This window comes from Leuciscus leuciscus (assembly GCF_965113295.1).
Source record: "Leuciscus leuciscus genome assembly, chromosome: 13".
Taxonomy (NCBI): Eukaryota; Metazoa; Chordata; class Actinopteri; order Cypriniformes; family Leuciscidae; genus Leuciscus; species Leuciscus leuciscus.
The window spans coordinates 26,817,764-26,841,771 of NC_138737.1; the positions used below are offsets into that span (position 1 = coordinate 26,817,764).

At 35.1% G+C, this 24,008-nt stretch overlaps 3 protein-coding genes across 4 annotated transcripts in view; 1 reads left to right on the forward strand and 2 right to left on the reverse strand.

Moving 5' to 3' along the window:
• Positions 1 to 332: 332 nt before the first annotated feature.
• On the reverse strand, positions 333 to 5,436 carry LOC309512252 (uncharacterized protein). Its single transcript, XM_082187742.1, has 11 exons — positions 5,164 to 5,436; positions 4,579 to 5,076; positions 4,377 to 4,496; positions 4,141 to 4,263; positions 3,488 to 3,738; positions 3,157 to 3,300; positions 2,845 to 3,059; positions 2,430 to 2,697; positions 2,193 to 2,353; positions 1,235 to 1,473; positions 333 to 1,136 (listed from the first exon to the last, which is right to left on the reverse strand). The coding sequence occupies exons 1-11, from the start codon at positions 5,165 to 5,167 to the stop codon at positions 877 to 879; spliced, it is 2,283 nt and encodes a 760-aa protein (XP_082043868.1). The 5' UTR covers positions 5,168 to 5,436; the 3' UTR covers positions 333 to 876.
• Positions 5,437 to 7,046: 1,610 nt separating this feature from the next.
• On the forward strand, positions 7,047 to 17,315 carry nkx6.3 (NK6 homeobox 3). Its single transcript, XM_082187797.1, has 3 exons — positions 7,047 to 10,825; positions 11,868 to 12,037; positions 12,794 to 17,315. Exons 1-3 carry the CDS (start codon positions 10,408 to 10,410, stop codon positions 13,022 to 13,024), a joined length of 819 nt encoding a protein of 272 aa, XP_082043923.1. The 5' UTR covers positions 7,047 to 10,407; the 3' UTR covers positions 13,025 to 17,315.
• Positions 16,241 to 24,008, reverse strand: part of inpp5l (inositol polyphosphate-5-phosphatase L) — a 32,299-nt gene continuing 24,531 nt past the window's right edge. Inside the window, exons 11-16 of one of the 2 annotated variants that reach the window (XM_082187771.1) lie at positions 23,871 to 23,945; positions 23,715 to 23,788; positions 21,846 to 21,961; positions 21,564 to 21,625; positions 21,394 to 21,453; positions 16,241 to 19,149 (exon numbers count right to left, since the gene is read on the reverse strand). In XM_082187771.1, the coding sequence (XP_082043897.1) occupies positions 21,412 to 21,453; positions 21,564 to 21,625; positions 21,846 to 21,961; positions 23,715 to 23,788; positions 23,871 to 23,945 (369 nt within the window). In that variant the 3' untranslated portion in view covers positions 16,241 to 19,149; positions 21,394 to 21,411. Of the gene's footprint in view, positions 19,150 to 21,393; positions 21,454 to 21,563; positions 21,633 to 21,845; positions 21,962 to 23,714; positions 23,789 to 23,870; positions 23,946 to 24,008 lie in introns of both variants that reach the window. The other variant, XM_082187770.1, reaches the window with a different exon arrangement.

The following is a 24,008-nucleotide window of genomic DNA, read 5'->3' on the forward strand; positions in this document are numbered from 1 at the left end:
CAAATATGATCGCAATTAATAATAAAAAAAAAAAAATATTTAAAGTAAACAATGAATACTTGCACACCTCAAAACATCTTCTTCTTCTTTAATATTTATTTTAATCTTCTATAGCTTTCTTTTAATTCACTGCATACTTAAATGTTCAGTTGGCAGATTGAAGAGAATAGGACCTGCCAATCATCATTCTGTAAACCAGTTTTAGATGCCAAACCTATGTAGTAACACACTGTCTACCAGGAGAGCGTTTCACAAAAGCATCGTTACCCAACTATGGAAGAAGAAGTTACTTCTTAGTTACTTCAACTAAAGAAGAATATGTTTTGATGTGTGCAGGTATTCATTGTTCACTTGAAATATTTTTATTTTTTTAAATATTTTACCTAATAGTTCCTAGTCGACACTGTATGAAATCACAGTTGATTCGCTGAATTGCAGTTGTTTATCACTCCTCCCCACCAAACCAGAGAAATAAACACTCAATTTGTTTCTTTTTTAACCGTTTATAGATGCATGACTGACATTAGAGTTGCACTTTATTTAAAAGTGCATATACTTACAGTGTATACTTAGCCTACTTAAGTGAATACATATATAATACATATATACATATAAATATATTTATATAAATACATAATGTACTACAGGGGTTAAGGTTAGGTTTAGGGGTAGGTTCAGGGTTAGTACCTAGTTATTACCCAGTTATTGTAATTACAGTACAATGTAAAATAAATGTAAACATGTCAAAAAATATATAGCATATAAAAATAACTGTACATAAGCGCTTTCTTTTCAAGTAATGAAATAGTAGCTTGTATATAGTAATTATATATTTCAGATGTGAATGTTTCCATTCGAATATTGAACTATATACGTTTATGTTCTCCCAAATTCAGCCGAATCTCGGATTGCTCTCAGAAGCATTCTGTAAAGTTCCACTTCATCTTTTACTACCCTGGGCAGGAACAATCCCATCATGCATGTGTTAGCATATGGTAGACGGCATCCACGCTCCTCTGGCTGGTAGAAATTAATGCTGGGCTTCTGGGAGAACCCAAGCGGTGGGACTTCATCCGCTCCAGTTATGAAGGCCAAAATCTCCTCAAAACGCAATTCATTATGTGGAGCTTTTTTATCTGTTGAGGGAAAAATTACAAGCTCAAGTCTTAACAAATTGCCAATTACAAGCACAAGTATGCAATTACACAGTTTACTTGCTGACTAGGAAACTCACCCTCAATCATCTGAAGCACCAGTTCCCAATAATGTAAAGTCTCCTCTTCAGCCGCTCTCTTCTTGGTCCCTGCTTTACTCCAGTGGATTTGCAACAGGGCTGTGAATGTGCTTCTGGAAAGGGGCTCATGTATGTTGGTAAAGATGGGCAGAAACTCAACCCAGTGAGTTCTTACCATATCCCAGAACTGTCCATAAGCATTCAGTCCCTTTGTGAACTGGTGAATCATATTTGATGTTCTGTGAAAATTAGCAGAGACTGTTAAATGACTATTCTTATATTTAAGCAGTTTAAGAAGTAGATAATTATTTGTATAAATATCCTAAACAGTGCTCTTGGAACGACTAGTCAAATTAGAGGACCGGAACTAACTGTCGTATAAATGAGTTCTTTCACATTGAGTACGCCGCGATAAAGTTAAGCAAATCGCCTACGAACGGAGCTTTCTGAACGTGAAATGATTGACTGCCTTCAGCTAATTCACGCCTGAACGATAGGTGGCGCTGACTGAGAATTTTATATGCTTTTTCAAGCTCTTCAGATCGCATAATTCAGTGGGAAATGAATACAAATCTGTATAAAGAACATGTAAGAATAAATCTGTTCTCAGACACCAATGATACAAGAACTCAACATCCATTCTATTATCTTCTGGAATACTTTTATTCAGTGTTTACGCAGGTTTTCAAAACAGCGCCACCACTGTGACTCGGGTAAGCTCAAATCTATTGGGCGGCTCGTTTCATTGTTGACACACTTCTCGCTTTGTCACGTTGCGATTGATTGCGCCCGGTGTGAATAACTCCATAGGGATCTATAGTTTTGATTCAAGCGTGTCCTCGCGACGTACATTCGCGTCACTTAATCGCACTCAGTGTAAAAAGCCCTTTCATTTGATAAAAGCAAGCGTAAATAATGTTTATTATATGAGAGATCAAATTTTTATATAGATACTTACCTAAGATATATGTAATGTCGAACTGCATAGGAGTAAATCTTTGGTACATCTTTGATGGAAATTCCAGGTCTGTATATTCCAGGGAATCCACAGTCACAGATCCAGTCGCCATGCTCTCTCTGAAGCCTACAGAGGTCTTTCGACGTTTTACATGACAAAATCTGAACGCAAGATAAAATGGTTAGAGATCTTGTAGCTAAAGAAGGGAAACAGATTGAAGGAGAAAGGGATAGAAACCTTTTTCAGTTTGTCCTGAATGTCAGCATCTGGTATCAGGTGCCAGTCAAAGTCTTCCAGTTGACATTCTTGGGTGCACATCAGCTGGTACAGGCAAGGGTCAAAAGCTTTGAGTCCTGGTCCGCCATGAGCCACAGACCACGCAATCAGCTTCCCTGCCAACTCATACTTGTGTTCCTCCAAGGCCATCTGGTCATAGGTGAAGAACAAGTGTCCAGACGGTCCCTCAAAGATCCCCAGTGAGCTTTGCACCTCCATCATCAGGATTCTGAGGCCAGGGTAAAGATGAAACGAGATGCCATTCATGTCAAAGTCAAACAAAACTGTAATCTCACTAGTGCATGTTTCCTTTGTAAGAATGAGTTTTCTACTCTTTAATGAATCCAAATCCAAATTTTTATTGTAAGTGACATACCTAAAAAACTCTCTCCGTGGACCTCCACAGTCGAGTGCTTGCTCACCAACAAATGTCACGAGGGGTATTTTGGTCCAAGGGAAATTGCAGTTGGAAAGCGTATCTTTAGCACTCTGCAGCAACTTCTTACGAGAAACCAATACTGAAACTTGTTCATTGGCACTGAGATGCATGTGCTGAAACTCTCTGAGCAAAGAGCTAACGTCCATGTCCTCCTGTTGAAGAGATGTGAACACTGCCTTATGCTGCCTTTCTGCAATGTCAATGTCAAAGATGTATGTAAGGTGTGTGTGTCATCATAAAGATAATTACCACTGATGAGTTTCGGCTTGAATCTGAAAAATAACTGTTGGTTGAAGTCAGCCGGTTCCTCTGTTGTGCAGGATCAGGTGGAGGAGAGTGTGATGGTGAGAAAGCATTTGCATTCATGACTGACGATGGTGTGTGCGCAGTCATCTGTGGAAAAAGTAGTAGCCTAGTTTAATTGTATAGTATTGTCAAGTAATTGTTAACTAGCAGGTTGAGCTGCTGAAGTGCCTTCAAAGAACTCCAGTGCATAAACATTTACTTTAGTACTGTGGTACTTATTACAGTATTTCAGAACTGATTAAATGAATAAATAAATAACAATTTCCTACTATACCTCATTTAAAACAATGTCCGTCTCAGGAATTATATAAAGTTCGCTATCATCAAGCTCCTTTTTTATTTTCTTCAGAGTGTCTGCACGTAATCTGCAAAGTCTTCCACGTTTATCAGCCTTTGCTAAATGGAAACCAATCAAATCCAGATTGACCAATGGATATCTGGAGCAAATGAAGCAATTCAGCTCTCTCCAAGTCCAGTTTAGATCTACTCCTCTTGACTCCTGACTCCTCTTCTGGACAGGTATGCCTAGAAAGCATCACATGGGACATATTGTAAGATTCTTAATGTTTCAAACTGGTGTTAATTGTAAATGTTATGCACAATATGATAACTGTCGATGCTGGAGATGTTTTTAAAAGGATAGTTCACCCAAAAATGTAAGTTCTGTCATCATTTACTCACCCTCATGTTGTTCCAAACCTGTATGAGTTTCTTGCTTCTGTTGAACACAAAAGAAAATATTTTAAAGAATGTTGGTAACCAGACAGTTGACAGTAGCCAACATTCTTCAAAATATCTTCTTGTCAGTTCAACAGAAGAAAGAAACTCATACAGGTTTATGAACAACTTGAGGGTGAGTAAGTAATGACAAATTTTTCATTTTTGGGTGAACTATCCCTTTATGCTGAAAGTAGCCATATAATGTACCTAAACCAGCTCTTGTGAGATCTGAGCGTTCTTTGGTGCTTGGGGATGTCGTTTGGTTGGCAAACTGTACAAGGAAGAGACTTGGTTTCCAGTATGATGATGTTTTCTGGACCGTTCTGATGTCTAAGCAGGATAAAAAAAAGTCAATGGAATCAGTTCACTGGGTTCTAAAACTAAACAATATGCTTGATGGATGGTTTATTATTGATGTTGGCGTCTTAAGAAAATCTTTTCACCTATTTTATTATAACTTTGCTCTTCCTCTGACATTTGTCTCTCAAACTGTCTCGTCAACCAGTCGATGCCACCGTCAACGGGACAAACCGGGCATGATGTTCGACTCCCCCTCCTTGAGCCTACAGCACATTATTACCAAAGATTTTATAATCAATTCTGACTGAACTGCAAAGAAAAGTCTTTTTCGCATTCGGTACTTACCCAAAAGGCGGACGGCACTTGTGCTCCCGTACAAATCAATGAAAACCCACAGTGGATTTTTCAGGTTCAGTCCTTTTGTTTTGAGGTAATATTTCTCCCCACCTTTCTCTTGGATAATAACCAGGCCTGCATAGTTCATCCAAAACTGAAGCTCTACACCTCTCCTACACAAGTCCTCTGGCACCGGCACAACACAGTATCCCTGTGCGTCCCTGAGGTCTGGTATAGAGGCAGGTGGTATATTGTTTCTTTGTGGGCAGATGTTGGTGAAACCCACACGGAGAGCTCCATCCCATGATGAAGTGCAGTCCTCAATACATATACACAGCTTTTCGTCCACCTTTACAGTGCGGCTAAGAAACGCCAAACCGTTCATAAAGGTGGAGGCGTCTCTGGATGCGAGTCTCCCTCCTTGGCTGAGGGACACATATTGACCTGTCTGGTCCACATTGAAAGTCATGGGACCCAGACATCGACTTCCACACATGCGATCGTGCCCTAAAATAATACAAATGAATCTTACAGTCAGACTGACAAACCAATGAACCTAGAACCACTTTATGTATTTTGACCAGTTATACTCACTCATTGTTGGTTTGTCTTTGCCTCATGAAAAGGTCCTGATGTTCAAGATGGTTAACTCAATCAAAAAACTATTTGTGACTGCTTTTACTGTCCAAGTCATTGTGAGTCCCATGAGTACAGAGCCTGTTTTACTTGTTACACTGGCTGAATGAAGAAAAGAAATGAAAAGAAGAAGGGGACGGGCTTACAGTATACTGTATGCAGGTGAGGCACAGTGGGGAAATTACTGGCTTACTGTTTGTAATTTGGTTTTGAAATTACATTGTAAGATTTCTTTTTAAATTGGTTGTTAGGAAACTTACATGTTTTAAACTTACAAATAAAGTATGCCATTTTGTCTGTTTCATTTCCTTATAAATGTTTGAGAAATTAGGTGGAGCTGAAAGGTGAATCTCATAAAACATGTTGAGATCAAAATTTACTCCTAAATATACTGTATATATCATGTCATTTAAACAATGGCATAGATGAGAATTCTTATTCAATTTAATGCATTAGCTAAGCTAACAATAAGCAATATGTTTGTAACAGTATTTATTAATCTTTGTTAACATTATTTACTGTTCATTGTTAGTTCATATTAGCTCAGGTCAATTAAATAATATTCACAGAGACAACTTTTGATTTAATAATGTAATATCTAATTGATCTAATAATGTATTAGTAACTGTTGAAATGAACACTTACTAAGATAAATCATTTACCAGTATTTTTCATTGTTAGTTCATGTTAACTAATGTAGTTAACTAATATTAACAAATGGAACCTTATTGTAAAGTGTTACAGTTTAAACTTTCACAAATGGAATCACAAATATTTCAGATGAGTTCTTTGGTGAATAAGAAAAATCCAGAGAACAACAATCTTGACCAGTGAGTTTATTTCTGTTTTGAATACATATAATCCAAGCTACATTTGAAAGTTTAAGTTGTCATTTGGCTGTCATTGAAATACTGGTGAAACAAGACGTGGCGAATAGTTTCATGACAGGTTTTTTAAGAAAACAAACACCTAACAAACTGTATTATTCTTAATTATGTTTAGGGTTTCAAACAAGAAATATGAATCTGATGCTGAGATTAATGCCGGGATTTCACATTATTTGAAATCGCCAAAGTGAGGAGGGCCCTGCATGTAATTTTAATAATACCATTGCAATATATATATATATATATATATTTTTTTTTTTTTTTATGACTTACCTAATTATATTCATGTATCATACAGTAAATAGTTCAGATGGGTTTGAATATTCATGTAAAATCAATTATTGATTGAGGTTAAACCTTTTACAGCAGGACATTTCTCTGAAATCAAAACATACCTGGAAAATCCAGGGATTAGGACCATCCCACTTTCCTTTTCTGCACAAACATGTATGTGGCAAGACGCTGTCATAACGAAAGCAAAAGTATGACTCCTGACCACACATGACTTCTAAAAATATCTGTTTGTTTTGGCGTAGGGTTTGGTTTTCAACACAATAATATAAATTGCCAGAAACAATAATGAAAATAGAAACAATAAAAACTCAAATAAAATAATTCATAAATAAAATAAAAATCTGAAATGTGAAACTAAACCATGTTTAGTAGAATTGTCCAGTTCTGTAGAATGTTTTCATTTTAATCACATCATATCTTTCTTTCATCACATCATTTCTTTCATCATTCTTTGAAGCAATGCAGTGGTTTGTAAAAACACGCGGAAACATAACAAGTAAATAATAATGAAACCTGCCTGACATGAGGGTTATCTGGAAACGCAGGAAATGACTTCAGGAGTTTACTTATAATGAATAAATAATAGCTGTGGACTTCAGGAGATTTCAGATTAGCACACAAACTGTCCTTTTTGTATTTGACCCTTCAATACACATCTACTACATTTGTTCAAATATATACACAACTACACGTGCAGTGAGCGTCTGACCTTCTAGCTTGACGGATGTGTCGCGTTAATCAGTCACAATCTTTAACATCTTGTTGTTGTTATTATAGCAGTATTGCGCAGTATGCAGAATTCGCTTGTCGCAGTGACTGGCTGCAGAAAACTGCACATCCACAATTTGCCAATGATATCAGTTGTCAAAAAGTGTATAATTATCAGCTCTGTTTAACATACTGTATTTATTTCAATCCATTCTGGAGAACAATGGAAATTTTCACACACTGTGCAAGTCCAGATTTTACAGGCAAGTTACTTCCAATTATGAAGAACTTGCAAGAGCTTTCTGCAAACATTTGGTAGTGTGTGTTGAAGCAAAAAAAAAAAAAAACGAAAACAAATCCAGCACTTTCCAAAACTATAAATACCCTTAGAGAGCCTAGATGAACAGATGAAGAAGCCCTGATCAGATGAAACAAGATATATTGTCACGTGTAAACAAAAATTCCATGTAATTGTTTGTCCTAAAACATCCCTTTTCTCTAAAGTTAATATAATACATCATATAATGAAAACACTTTACAATGAGGTGTTATTTGTTAACATTAGTTGATGAATTAACTAACAATGAGCAATACATTTGTTACAGTATTTATTGATCTTTGTTAAAGTTAGTTCATAAAATACAGTTGTCCATTGTTTGTTCATGTCAGTTCTCAGTGCATTAACCAAAGTTTTCTATTAAATCTCTTTGTACTAAATGTCTAAATACAAAGCCAAGTTCAAGTTGAGACAAGCTCATCAGCTTAATTCTCCCACTGATCACAGATTGCCAGTTGTTTTTAAAGCATTGACAACCCTGTGCTAGAGACAGCTACTCAGCTTTATATATTGTATTTTCCAGTGATAAAACAGTACAGTATTAAAGTACGTATGCACATATTGGCCGTGTTGGTATGAGGACACATTACTTTATAAATGTACTGACTGGTTGATTAAATGCTTCCAGCACTAGTGTGTGTTCCTCTTGTCTTCATGCACTGACTGAGGGATTGTCAAGGTCTCTATGTGGAGATTGTTGATGTCTGATATCTATCGCCCTCTACAGAGGAAAACAAGTTAAAGCAGCCCACACAATTAAATACAGATAGGGAATTTTTCATTATAAAACCTAAACGTCAGTAGAAGAGGTTTTTTAATAAATGTCAGGGAATCCCTGCATAAAAAAATTAAATACAAAATAAAATAAAATATGGTGACCAAACTTTCTTCCTCATTCCTTCCTTATTTCCTTTCTTTCTTCCTTCCTTCCTTATTTCCTTTCTTTCTTCCTTCCTTCCTTATATTTTCTTTCTTCCTTCCTTTCTTTCTTTTTCCTTCCTTATTTCCTTTTTCTTTCTTCCTTCCTTATTTCCATTCTTCCTTATTTCCTTTCTTTCTTTCTTTCTTTCTTTCTTTCTTTCTTTCTTTCTTTCTTTCTTCTTCCTTACTTATTTCCATTATTTCTTCCTTCCTTATTGCCTTTCTTTATTCTTTCCTTCCTTATTTTCTTTCTTTCTTCCTTATTTCCTTTCTTTCTTTCTCCTTCCTTATTTCCTTTCTTTCTCCTTCCTTCCTTCCTCCCTTCCTTATTTCCTTCCTTTCTTTCTCCTTCCTTCCTTATGTCCTTTCTTTCTTTCTTTTTCTTTCTTTCTCCTTCCTTATTTCCTTTCTTTCTCCTTCCTTATTTCCTTTCTTTCTCCTTCCTTATTTCCTTTCTTTCTCCTTCCTTCCTTCCTTCCTTCCTTCCTTATTTCCTTTCTTTCTCCTTCCTTCCTTATGTCCTTTCTTTCTTTCTTCCTTATTTTCTTTCTTCCTTCCTTTTCTCTTTCTTTCTTTCTCCTTCCTTATTTTCTTTCTTTCTCCTTCCTTCCTTATTTCCTTCCTTTCTTTCTCCTTCCTTCCTTATGTCCTTTTTTTGTTTTTCTTCCTTCCTTCCTTTTTCTTTCTTTCTCCTTCCTTATTTCCATTCTTCATTCCTTCTTTATTTTTTTCTTTCTTTCTCCTTTCTTATTTCCATTCTTGCTTTCTTCCTTCCTTTTTTTCTTTCTTTAATTATTTTCTTTAATTATTGTTATTATATCTAAGGTATTTATATTTATTATATATACACACACACACGCACCTTTTTTATACCTCAAAAACTGCCACTGACACTACACCACTTGTGAATGCCTGTGTCAAGAAATTTAAGAATTTATGCATGAACTTACACAATCAATATCTCAGTACAAACTATAATTGTAAAACCCTTCTTGAGCTGGACAGAATATCAAACAGTCTAAGACCAGAAAGTCAAGGACAATGCCTAGTTAAAGGTCAGACTGACGATTTAACTTTTGCTCTCAGAAAATGGGTGTATGTTGCTGTAGATTACACTTATTTCATTATATAACATCATTTTGTTTTTGTTATTTATACCCTTGTGCGCTTGTTACATTTAAGTGTACATATAAACAATAAACATTTGACTTTTTCCATTTGTTGACTACATACTTTGATACTTTTGATTAAAATTGTAAATTGCTCTACAATCCCAGAAATACAATTTAGATGCAAATGCATATATTTTGAGGAATTACGCAAGCAGAGAGGGGAAGATTTTGCAGCTGATATTAGTAAGAAAAAAAATCTATCACATAGTCACCAAACATCTTATTCATCTTCCACAAAGCCACAATCATTATGAAGAAAATGACTATGTCAAATATATTCCCAATGACCATTGAAGATGACAAAAATCCCATTTCCTTGTGTTACGCTTCCAAGCTGCTCCTCCACAGGCACGGCAGACGCCCCATTAAAAAGCTACTTATTCTCACCCAGACTTTTTAAAAAACTATTAATCTGCTGACAACCAATCAAAGGCTGTCCCACTGTGAAAACAGACCAATGAAGAGATCAGGCACGTTGAGCGCTTAACCAATCAAGACAGGGCATTCTAATTCTGTCCATCATTATGTTGGACTGTGTAAGGTACATCTTATTTATGACCTGCAACCAGAGAGCCAGTGGGACATTTGTCTGTGCAACTGAGAGTGGCGCTGGGTGTTCACTTTGGAGTTCCAGCATCCATTATGGACTAGTTAAAAGAGTTGAGAAGAGGAAATAAAAACAGACTCTTACCTGACCTTTCAGACATTTTGAACCTGGTGTGATGTGAGGACCACACTGAGCGCTGGAAATACTCCAGATTATTAAATCAGAACTCAGATTAGAACTGGACTAGACCCTTCGGAGTACTGGATGTCAGGACCTTGGTAATCATCCTCCTCATCCTCGTCATTGGAAACAGAAGAAGAGCGCACACTAGTTTCCATGGAGTCCAATATTTCAGGGTCTTTCCTCTTCAACAACAGCTTGAACCAGTTCCCCTCAGACATCAAGGCCCCGGTGTGCCAGTACTCCATTCCCAACTCCTTCTACAAGCTCAGCCCCGCCAATATCAACGCTCAGCTCCAGGCTGGCACTCCGCATGGCATCAGTGACATCCTGAGTCGATCCTTGATGGGCGGCCCGGGAACCCCCGCGCTATTGTCCGGGTACCCCACCATGGGTGGCTTTGGGACAGCTGTGCCCAGTCCAGGGGTGTATTATAATCGGGATTACGCCCCATCGGGACTGAGCGCTTTCCCTAAAGCCGGCGTTGAGTGTTCGGGTATGAAGGGCAAAGGCAGCAGCTGCTGGGTGGATGGAGGGTACGAGTGGAGAGGAGCGAGACAGCAGTGTGCCAACAGTGAGTCATTTGAAAAGAGTAGTATGTGTGATGTCATACCAACAATGTGACATTTACTAATACTAATTTACCTTATTTATTGTTTAGTACAGTTTTGTAAATTGTTTGGATATCATACAGAAGAATAAAGAAAAATCCCAATTAGACTGTATTTAAGGACTTGATGAGAACAGGTTAAATGTGAGTCCAGTTAGTGCGATATTATTTAATTTTAATATTAATATTTAAAAATGTCAGTAAAAATGTTATAAGATTTAACAAATCAGTATATAAAATTTACTAATGTATATGATGTAAATTATATTTAAATGAAAGGTTGTGGACAATATTTTAAATGACTTTTTTCAGTAAACAAGATTTAAAAAAAAAATGTTTTAATGAAAAATACTTAAACTTATTAAACAGTTAATTATTTTAAGATTTAAGTGGAAAGTTACAAGATTTAACAAATCAGCGTGATATTATCCATGTTTATAATATTGACTCTATATGATGTAAATTAAATTTAAATGAAAGGTTGTGAAAAATATTTCAAATGACTTTTTTTCAGTAAACAAGATATAAAGAAAAATTGTTTACTTTAAATAACTGTAGCCCGATCATTTTATTAAACAGTTCATTATTTTAAGCTTTAAGTGGAAATGTAAAAAAAAAAAGATTGAAATATAAAATAATAATATCAAAATGTTATTATATTAATATTATATTAAAATAATTATTTGTATACAATATAATAAACATTATAACATAATTATATCAAACATTTGACATTTTCATAGGCATTTGTTGTCTATAAAATGTAAAACTTCTTCTATAATACCATATGTTTCTTTTATTTTTTATTTAAGGTTATTCTACTTATTCCAAGATCTCTTAGTTTCAGATGTAACTATGAATGTTTCTAACATAAAATAAAAAATTGTAAATGTAAAATAGTTTTCATTTCAATTCCTGCTTTGAAGTCACAAGGTTAAATAAAAGAAAAATTAAGTCAGCACACGCAGATTTAGTTGGGATACACAAACTTGTGTTTTCTCTGTAGACGGTGGGCATCACACTGAGACGGCGGGGAAAAAGAAGCACACAAGACCCACTTTCAGCGGGCACCAGATCTTCGCTCTGGAGAAAACCTTCGAGCAGACCAAGTACCTGGCAGGACCAGAGAGAGCCAGACTGGCATACTCACTAGGCATGACTGAGTCACAAGTTAAAGTAAGATAACATAGTACAACACTGTAAAGAATATTTTCATGATTTGTTATCACAACTTTGTTTCTTTTGTCAAATCAACTTCGATAATTAAAGGGATAGAGCACCCAAAAAAATCTGTCATCATGTACTCACCCTCATGTTGTTCCAAACCTGTGTGAGTTTGTTTCTTCTGTTGAACACATAAGAAGATATTTTAAAGAGTGTTGGTAATCAAACTGTTGATGGTTGGAAAAACATAGTAGGAAAAACATACTATAAAAGTCAATGGGTACAGTCAGTGGTGACCAACATTCTTCAAAATATTTTCTTTTGTGTTCAACAGAAGAGAGAAACTCATACAGGTTTGGAACAACATGAGGGGGAGCAAATGATGACAGAATCTTTTCATTTTTGGGTGAACTATCCCTTTAATGTGGTTCAGAATAGATAACATATTTTGAGTTTCTGTTGATTAAACCAATCTCCTTCATTCTCACATTTGTAATTTCAATAAACAACCAGGTTACTTTTTTAAGTTAAACCTACAATAATAGTTTAATAGTTCTGCATTCGTGCGTTATTCGATATAAAAACGCCTAAATTGTTTGTGGATTAAAGTTGGTAAAGTTGTTGAGAAGCAAACAGCTAAGTAGGTTCGGTCTAACTGACATTCTTAAAGGTTTGTTGTGAGTTTATTTATTTGTAAATTTTAATAGTTTATAGTTTTAACAGCACAGCACCTGCGTGAATCTGACACGATAATACGATTCCTCTCAGGTGTGGTTCCAGAACCGGCGCACTAAATGGCGGAAGAAGAGCGCGACGGAGCCCAGCTCCACACAGGCCTCGCGGGTGGAAAGTGGAGGAGACTGCTCAGAGAACGAGGTGGAGGACGAGGAGTACAACAAACCGCTGGACCCCGACACGGACGACGAGAAGATCCGACAGCTGCTGCGAAAACACCGCAGAGCTTTCTCAGTACTTCGCCTAGGACCGCATCACCTCTGAAGGCGAACGCGCGTTCAACAGGCCGCTGTACCAGAACACCAACATAGAAACAAACACGCATATTCATACACTCCAAAAACTAAACAAAAAAACAAGGGGGTCTCAAATTATAGCCTACTAATACACAGTAGGCTATTATATAACCGTTCTCTGTAACACTTTCTATGAAAATTACCACCATTTGTTTTGCCAAGGAAAAAAAAGATACAGAAATGATATGGGGTGATCAAAATGGAACCTGCTATTAAACAGCCTATTAGGCTTTTCAGCGGTACAAGTTTAAACAGTAAAACAATTATGATATAGGCCTATAAAACTATTAAAGAAATGGCAAAATAAAATGTAAAAGACGACTAAATGTTTTGGGCAGTGTGTAGCCTAATTAATTCATTGTATGTATTGTAACGGAAAAAACACATTTGTGGACTAGAATTTTTTTATAAAAAGATTAGGCTATAGTTATTGGGGATATTGATCTTTCTTGCGTGACAGCTAGGCCTAATACTCTGTATAACAAATAATTTTAATATTGAACTATTCATGGCTATTCGTTTGATTATGCATTATAACATTTTATACATACCATTGTTATTGATTATTGTGTTATAATACAATGTATTATCTAAATATATAGCCATGAATAAACCGTTATAATTTATTATAGGCTACTGTAACTGATGAAAATGATTTACGAGAACATACAATTGACAAAATTTACAAGGCCTTAGGAATCAATTTTAAGGCATTAAGAATACATTTATGTTGCATTATAAAAGCTTCAAAGAAAGTGTTACACTGTAAAAAGTGATCAGTTGACTTAACTTTAAAAAAGTGAGGAAACCCATTGCCATCAAATTAAGTAAATACATTTCATGCGTAATTGAAAGAAAAAATGTCAAGTTCCCATAACTTATTTTTTTCAATTACGCATGAAGTTTATCTACTTAATTTTATGGCAACAGGTTTCTTCACTTTTTTAAGTTAAGTCAACTGATCACTTTTTACAGTGTACCCAGTTATCTTTGAATTCTGTATTGAATATCGCTCAAACTTATTCAGAGATAAAATGCATTATTAAATTCTCATGAAACAGGGATAACAAGGAGATATGGTCAAATGCAATCAGATACATAAATCAATACTGAATTAACTGTATTCTCACTCTCTTTATATCATTACGTCACTGTAGATGTACATTCTTCCCTTTCTTCCAAAAGTTAAAAGCATTTCATGTTGTGCCAGTGAAGTTGAACTAACCTGCAACTGCAACCCTCTCAGTCCATAAATCAGGTCAAGTTCAGACAGGGATGTTTAGTAATAAGACAGCATGTTTTCCATAATGCCATAAGCACTGTAGAGATACTATTATTTATTGATTTTTAAAAACTCTTGAAGACAGGGTAGATATTCCCCCCAATAATAAATAAATGAAACCATAAATAACACTCAAATGTTTAACATCTAAAATGCATATAATCTAATGTACATGATCTGTAAATTAATTATTAATTATAACAATAAATTGCTGTTTTGAATGTTGAGTTTGTCCTGTTATTTTGAAAATCTGTTCAATCTTTTAACATTTTAAAGAGGTAAATCAAAACTTTTCAGCATACTGGATAAGTGAACATTATGAAAGGAATGAAATCTTGAGAATATTAAGTTCAATTTTAAGTTAATGCCTGAGTTTAACCTGTTGGGGAAAAAAGGCAGTTTGAACTGTCAATAAATGTAAAACTTACTCTGATAATTCTACAGCAAATCAGCAGGCACTGGATATAAAGTGGTCATTGTCAGTTTGATGAATGCCATTTAACTAATGGCTCCTTTGAGACCAGTTGTCTACAGGGAAGCATTAGTCAGATCTCAGATCCTTTAATCTAAATGAGAGAGCAGATGGTGGGAGTGTGTGTGTGTTGTTTGGCATCTGCTTGTTATGGACGTCTTAACTGCACACCTCAATTAAAGGGTCTTATAATGATAATGACTCTGGATTGATCAATTAATGTGAATGGGGTCAATGTGAAACAATTGACCAAACAGGCATCAATGGATCTTCTCAGTGATGCTAATTTTAGCACCAGTTGCAATATTTAAAATATGGAGAAACTCAACGGCTGCGTCTGAAAGCTGAACAATGCTGCCTCCGCATGCAGCACAAGAAGTTAACAAGGCACATCCGAAACCAATGATCGTGTCGCATCCTGTCTCTATCTCTATCTAATGTTTTTTTGTATCCTAGATGTATCCTTCGCAGCCTTTGATAAAAATAAAAATGGCGTCTGAAAATTGCAGTTGGTGGTCAGTTTGTGTGTAAATGTATATTTACTTTTCCGCACTTTTGATTTCCAGCGAGAAATTGCTATTGTAGTAAATAAATATTCACTTAGTTGTCACCAAGTTGCCATGCGCAAACACTGCCTACGAAGTCAAGGCAGTGAGGCAAGTCAGCTGCCTGAGCTTTCAGACAAAGCCTACATATCACGATTCATTATCATCAATGTTTTTGAATAATAAAAAAGGCTCAGTTCTAATCCCGCATTTAATTTTCCTGACCCTAGTAGGTCAGTAAGGTTTTTTGTTTAGTTTTTTGTTTCTAAAAGAAAGGAAAAACATTTATTGTCCTGGTTTCACATACAAGGCATAGATTAAGCCAGGTTTAGGACTTGGTTCAATTAGGATATGTAAGTAGCTTTTATAAATGTAACATTAAATAAACATTACTAGTGTGAATCTTGAGACAAAACAATGGCATTTACATATTTTAAGATATATCAGAGCAAGTTTCTTTCAGTTAAAACAGCTCGAACATGCATTTTAGTCCAGGACTAGCTTAAGCCTTGTCTGTGAAACCGGACAAATATGTTTATTAATAAAAGGAAGATTGGGGTTAATGGCTACTGAAAATTCACCTTTGCTATCAGAGAAATAAATGAAAAATAGATTAAAATAGAAAACAGTCAATTTTAAATTGCAATTCATTTTTTTAAAACAATTTTTTACTGTATTTTTTTAACAAATAAATGCCTCGTGAGCATAAGAGACTTCGTTCAAAAACACACAAAAAAATCTTACCGACCCCAAACTTTTGAACATTAGTGTATGTGTTCATATATTCAATAGCAATTTACATTTTTCTATCTATCTATTTATTTACCCAATTTAAATATTCTGTTTATCTATTAGGCTAAAAAAAAACACACACAATTCGACTGATCAGTTGATGAATATATACATTTTATTAGGAAATAAGACATAAAATATTTGAGAAAAACATTCATTGGTGCTGCAGAAGTTATAGTACAGTAAGAGGGTCTTTAGACCGTTTCAGGCCAGTCTAACATTCGACAGCACATTAGGTACACCAGATGCACTGCTACTGTTTTACTGCATCTTATGTCTGTTACAACCGGTCTGTCAAAAATCATAAAATGGAGAAAAAAAGGAAAAAACTATATTTGGCACATTATCAAGCATCATGTACATCTTCAATCACAAGAAAGTTTTTTCTCCTGCAGTTTTTAGGTATGAATATGACTGTTTAAAGGGATAGTTTGCCCAAAAAAATTAAATTCTGTCATCGTTTATTCACCCTCAAGTTGTTCTAAACCGGTATGAGTTTTTTTTTTTTGTTCTGTTGAACATACAAGAAGATATTTTGAAGAATGTGGGTAACCAAACTGTTGCTGGTCCCCAATGACTTCCATAGAGAAGAAAAAAATTAATAATACAATCTGCTTTTGTGTTCAACAGAAGAAAGAAACATACAAGTTTAGAACAACTCGAGGGTGAGTAAACGATGACAGAATTAAAATTTGTGGGTGAACTTTCCCTTTGTTTACTCCAAACAATCTGTAATTTCATAATGGCAAATGTTCTGATCTTATCGACAAGTTTCCTCCTGGCCCAGCAGTCACCATTTATTTTAAACTTTTCACAATACCACTGCCCATTTTCTTGATAGACACTATATAACAATATATTTTTCAATGTTTCTAGGGTGGCTCCATGGCAGAACCTGATTTCACCAAGTACAAAATGTTCCTGGATCAATATCTTTCAATAACAACATTCTAACCAGTAAGATTTGAGGGACAAGTTTATGTCAAGTTTAGGCTTGCAACCATGGTTAGGTGTTTCTACATCAGAGTTATTCACAGATTATTTCCCACTGATTTTAGAGATAACTTATGGATAGGTTTAGGTTTAGGGATATGGTTAGAAATGTTGTTCCAGGATCAACAAAATATGTTCACCCAGGAGTTCTTTTTTTTTTTAAAGAAGAAGAAAAGTCAGAGTCACAGAAAGTAGAAATAACTTAAAGGTTAACATACAATAAGCAATGTGACTGATTTCACAATTGCTATGAAAGAAAGATCCCTTTTATTACGGACTATGAATGCTCACATCACTGCTAAGTAAAATACTTCCCCAAAACCAGTGCAAACATGAATGGCTACATACACGTGTAACTTAGCATGCTAATAACAGTGCACATAAATCACAAGAGACTGTAGTGTTTGTGTTTATCTGTAAAATCTCAAATGCTAAACGACATCGATGCCGTTTCCTACAGCGACTCCGTGGCCTCCTATTGAACCACGGTTTGAAGCGATGCCCCAGAGAACAGTAAATTATGTTGACCATACCATGAATCAACTTCAACAAGTCCATTATTGACAGGTGGGCTGTACGATTTAACCCTCACACGTAAATTATGCGTGGGGGGTGTTCAGATTATATTGATTTAATCAATAAATTCCGGTTTGGTTAAGAAATCACGGCCCTATCATATCTGGATATAATCCCTTGTAGAGATAATTTGTTTGATTTGGGTTTTGAAATGAGAAACATGTTGCTGAGGACATTTAAAGGGATATTTTACTATAAAAGTGTGTCAACTTAAATCTTGCCTATTGTCGGGTTTGATTATTTATACATTTCTGAGCATCAGTGACTAACAAAGTGATTCAATAACAGTTACGTAGCCCTACGTATTTACAATTTAAAGTCATTACATAAAGCAACACATAAGGTAATTTACCACAAAGAATCCTACTATACGAAACGTGGTAATTAAAACTAGCTTTAAACACATTTAACGCTGGACCAACACCAATGAAAACCTTTATAGAGTGGTTAAACTTGACTAAACAATACGAAATACCCAAGATCCAACGCAAATAAAACAACAAACAGATCTGCGAACGCTATGCTCCACATTAGCATTCCACATTGCACTAGTGCTCTAATTAAAAGTCTGGGGGCTTCCAGGCCAGGGCACTCTGGGTGGGATTTCCATAATTCACAAGTGCTAATGGCTTTATAACTTGTCCCTTGGTGTCCTGTACATATTCTATTGATCCGAGAGTCTTGACTAACAACCCCGCAGAGACAATGACTGAAGCTGAAGAACACGCTGACAGCCATAAGTGCTGAGGCGAGTGTAAATGCAAAAACATACGGTTATGAATCCATACTCACACATGCATAAGAACTGAAAAGCAACTAGGTAAAAGCTAAAGTGTCAGGCCGCACTTTACTCGATGCACATGCACACGAATGATGAACGTCAATGCAAAGAGATTCCGGAGTGAAAGAGCAAACAAAGCTTGTGCGTGTCGCAGCAGCTTGCGTTTGGATACGGTGTGCTATTTTCAGCATACTTGTACTTGCATTCGCATACAATGAGTAAAAAGCAAACGAATGGAGTTGTAATACCCACTCTATGCAAAGTCTTAAGCTTAGTTGTTTGTGAAAAGTGGGGAGTTGAGAGCTTTGAGAAGTCTTGGTGTTCTTTCTCTTGGTCCTTTTTTGATTTTGTCCTATTTTTCTTTGTTCAGAAATTTCTGAAGTCACGCTGACTGAACATACCTGAAGTCTTTGTTAAATGTGCATTATATGATGAAAGTAAAACTAAGAGAACATATCAGAAAATGAACAATTCTTGTCCTTTACATTGTGTGCCCACTTGAGTTTGCCAGGAGATTTCAGGGGGTCCTGTAGGGGTTTTCTCATTGTCTCGGTGTGTGAGAGTGAGTGTGTACTTGTTGTAGAGCCCTGGTATGATCGGAAGAGATGACCACAGAATAACCTCTAGGAACACGTCAACAACACAGGAAGTCCTGATAAAGAGAGAAGGAGTGTTAATCAACTTGAAAAGAAAACTTATTTATGAAAACATATTAATCTTGCACATGACAACTTTGTAAATTAATATTTGTTTGGTTTATGGGTATTTCACATGAATTTTTTTTTTAAAGGGTGATTAAAAAATGGCATGTGACCAGTTATTTGTCCTAAGACATACACTTCCCATTATATATGAAATAATTTTAACCCGAAATCTTGATAAATCTTGATAAAACCATTCAATGAAAAACCATCTAGTGGAAATGTGTTGTTATTATTTTTAGTAATTGTAGAAAAAATTTAAACAGTGCTAATAGAAAGAATTAAAGTGGGTTTATGAATGGACTGAAATGGGTTTATGAATGTATAAGAATTAAACAGAAAATTTATATTGAAATGTATAATATTGCTGAGAAGTTCGTTTTAAATGGGAATGTGTCACATTTTGTCTTTTGAATTTTTTTTATTATACTGTATTTCATTCCATTTTAGTTTTGTCCATTTTAAATAAAACTGTTCTTTTATCTTTCTTATTCATTTGGCCTTTTATAATGTTTGCATTTTTTTTTTATTCTCTCTCCTTATTATACCAATGTCAAGCACTTTGGATTACCAATGACTGTTAAGTATATACATATATGCTATGTAAATAAACTTTCCTGCTCTTCTATAATCTGTCTGTACGGTATCACAATTTGTGCAGAGTTTTGTATTTCTTGGTATTGTCTGGTATTGACATTGCTTTTGTACAGTACTGTTTCTAGCCATTACAATCTTTGTACAGTACAATCTTTGTTTCTAGCCATTTAACGTTTTTCGTAGACTGAAATGTTTCACAATGTACATTGTATTGTCTTGCACATAATATTAAACAAACAAAAAAATTAAACCTGCAGAATCCACTTTAGACCCCAATTCCTCAATTTAAGCACCAAAGAATACTAATGTCCATAATTTAAGGCTATTTGGAGATTAAACGACAGACCAGCTTCAGTAGTAAACCAATCTAAGCACTAGACAAGCGTAACCTATAGAACACACATAAAACTGGCAGCAAAACAAAATCACTGCCCTAAAAATGCCAATATGGGACAACAATGCAGGATAGATCTGTGTTCTGTGTATCTGTAATTAATGAACACTGGTGCGTTTATGGTCCAGAGCGGTGGAACTGCTTGCGTAGGCTTGAGAGCCAGGGAATCCAACAGACATAGATCAGGAGACGAGCAGCGGGACCCGTCTTCCATCATCTCGGCTCAGCGTCACAGTAAATGAGGGCCGAGGGGCGGCTAACGGCTCCTCGGGGAAGATCAGAACAGAACGCTTAAGTGGACTGACGGACATTCTGCGACTCAAACTGGAAATGGGAGAGGTGTACTTGGGTGGTTGACAAATAACGTGGACATAAACCTTTTTTCAACATCAAGATGTTATGCCCTTTTTCAAAGTCTTGATTATGTTTTTGGGGTCTAGTAGGATTTCATGTTTAAATGTACAAAAAACATAATTTTTTCACATATTTACATTGTTGCAGCACCTCCTTTCTCGGACTGCCAGCAACGCTCTGTTTAGTTCTGGTTTCTATAAAGCCCCTCCTTCTAAAAAACACAATGTGCTCTGATTGGACCAGTGTGTTGTGATTGGTCAACCGCTTCTTACGTGTTTTGGAAATGTCACGCCCTTACCATTACCCCCCTTTTTTGCGTATGCCTTGGGTGAGAATTATTCAAATTAGGAATATTGTAGCTTTTGTTCCCTGTCAAAACCAATTTAATCACTTTTTTGTCTTTGTTATTTCACTTGTGTGACGAATATATGTGTAAAAGTACAAACATTCCATATTTACTCAATGAGTAAAGACATGCATAATATAAAATGAGATGCATCATAATTATAAAAAAATTACAACTTTGCAATTTAAGATAGTTTTAGTTGAAGTTCGTGTCACACTGCAGTTAATCTTCAATTAAAAGTTAATTTTATTGGTGACATTTTTACAATTTGAGGTAATTCAAGAAATGATATATAAAAAATAGAACTGAATTAAATGCCAATATAGTTTTATTGTATTTCTTTACATTAAAGCAGTATAATGTATTGTCCATATTATACTGTAAGAATATATTGGGGGGAAAAAACCCTGAAAATCTGATTTTATACTTATAAACAAAATCTTTGTTGTTTCAGGTCAAGCTACAAAAGCAGCAAACACAACACAAACAAATGAAATGCCTCACCCTTTGACTCGCCTAGTGTCAATGTAAAATGGTCTTCAGTGAAAAAAACAGGAAAACAGGCTGGAGAAAAGACATAAAACATAACCAATAAAATAGTCATTGATTGAATCATCCATAAGCATTCGTTGAAACATTTTGATTTGGATGGGATGTTTGAGAGATCTGATCACCTTGTGGTCTCCCATGCAGATGTTGGAGCCCAGTGTGTTATAAAAAACACCACTCTCACTCCCTTCCCTCTGCAGACAACAAACAATAAATCAACAAAGAGCAATACAAGTCGCTGTTCATTCATCTCAAACACGCATATTGCATATCCTTTGGTACCAGATTTAACACATGGATGTGTAATACAGATGAACATATTTAGTTATGGTGTAAAAGAATATGTAAGAAAAGAAGAAGAAGAAAAAAACTTCATTAAAATCACAATAAACGTTATAAATGTAAACCTACCCGGTGAATGATGTCTCCCGCGCTGTGGGACATTAGGATGCGGTCACACCATGCCGGGCATCGTGTGTTCATGTACTGTGTAGGTTTAGTGTAGTCTTCACTGTATGGGTAACTGAAACATTAAAATGATACAAGCAGAACTCAGACATGAACATTACACTGTTTTGGACTGACAATTACAATTCATTATTTAACGCCTCACTTTGCAGGCACGTTGAGAAAAAGTCACAAAATGTCAAGAAAAAAAATCATAAGTTAACTTTCATTTCAGAAATTTGAATGGGTAAAATTGACCCACAACATATTTAACTACTGTAATATCATGATGAAACACTACCGTTCAAAGGTTTGGGTCCGGAATTATTATTTTTTCTTATGTTGACCATGGCTGCATTCATTTGATAAAAAATACAGTCAAAACTATAATACTGTCAAATATTATTACAATAATAAATAAAAAAATCTATTTTAATATATATATATATAAAAAAAAAAAAAATTAATTCCTGAAATGTCAAAGCTGAATTTTTAGCAACCATGACTCCAGTCTTCAGCAGTGTTGGGGGTAATGTATTACAAGTAACATGAGTTACGTAATCAGATTACTTTTACTAAGTAACGAGTAAAGTAACGCATTACTTTTAAATTTACACCAAAATATCTGAATTACTTTTTCAAATAAGGAACACTTAAGTTACTTTGTTTTCCCATTTATTGACTGACAGCTCTCCTGTCCTCACGTTGAGAGAAACCAGGAGTAAGTGCAGAGGCATTGTGTGTGAACATGATGGTTATTGTAGTTCTGCTAATGTGAACATGCATTTACTCTTCTCACTTGCATGCACAAACACTGATTCAGCATTCCTCAAAATGAATAAAAACAGTGAAATGATAACCATTAAGCAAACCTGCAATAGTTAAAATGTTGAATAATATACTATTTATGTATTTAATTTCACTTTATTAACCAGTGTCTTTGCTGCTGACTTTCGATGGTCCAATTCAACCATACAAATAAGCAAACATGACTTTAGTTAAACATCACGTGTTTCTTTTTTTTTCTTTCTTTTTTTGCTGAAGTGAGAGTGTTGAACTTTCTTCTCATGGGTCATCTCACATTTGGTGTGAAAGGGCCTTTGCATTTGCCAAAAATATAACTTTTGTTCAGTTTGTTGTTTAGTCCAGCCCAGGCGAGAAAAAGTAATGTAATGCATTATTTTCCATAAAAAGCAACTAAGTAACGCAATTAGTAACTTTTTTAGGGAGTAACACAATACTGTAACACATTATTTTTAAAACTAAAATTTCCTTCAGAAATGATTATAATATGGTGATTTGGTTCACAGGAAACATTACTTATTTTTTTATCAATGTTGAAAACAGTTGTGCTGCTTAATATTTCTGTGGAAACCATTATTTTTTTCAGGATTATTTGATGAATAAGAAAGTTATTGATGAATAAGACATTTTTATATTTTAAAAGGACTATATTTTAGTCCTTGTTGAATAAAAGTATTAATTTCTTCTTCAAAAAAAAAAAAAAAAAATCTTTCCGGCCCAAACTTTTGACTGATAGTATTCAAAAGTAATGTATTTCTGTAAATTAATAATGATAAAATATTAATCAGGAAATGATGTGATGTAGGACCTGATTTTACAGTGTCCATACAGATTTGATTGGTCCATGAAAAGTACAGCTAATATTATTATAATATATATATTTTTAAATTATATACTTTGTTCTGCTTCTGAAAGACGTTTCTTTTCTGCAAGGCCAGAGTCTGATATTACTTAGATTTTTACATTTGGAATATTGTGCACTTTACATTCTCAGGTGTTTAACGAGACTTTTTAAAGTTTCTCACCTAGGAGGAAAGCGGATATCCTCCTCTGTGATGACATCGTGAAACTCGGAGATCTCCTTATCATACTTCAGCAGCTGAAAGACAGAACTCATTTCTAGTGATACACTCTTTTGATTGAATTATAATCAATGTTATTTCTTAAAACAAAGTTCAGACCTCTTTTCCGTTGTTTTCTCTGAACACGGCCTGGTTCAAGTAAGCAAATAACTTGGTCTCTATATGAAGGAGAACCTAGTGATGGAGTGATAAAAAGAAGGACAGAAAAAAAATAATGAAGTATTGAAAAGAAAGCAA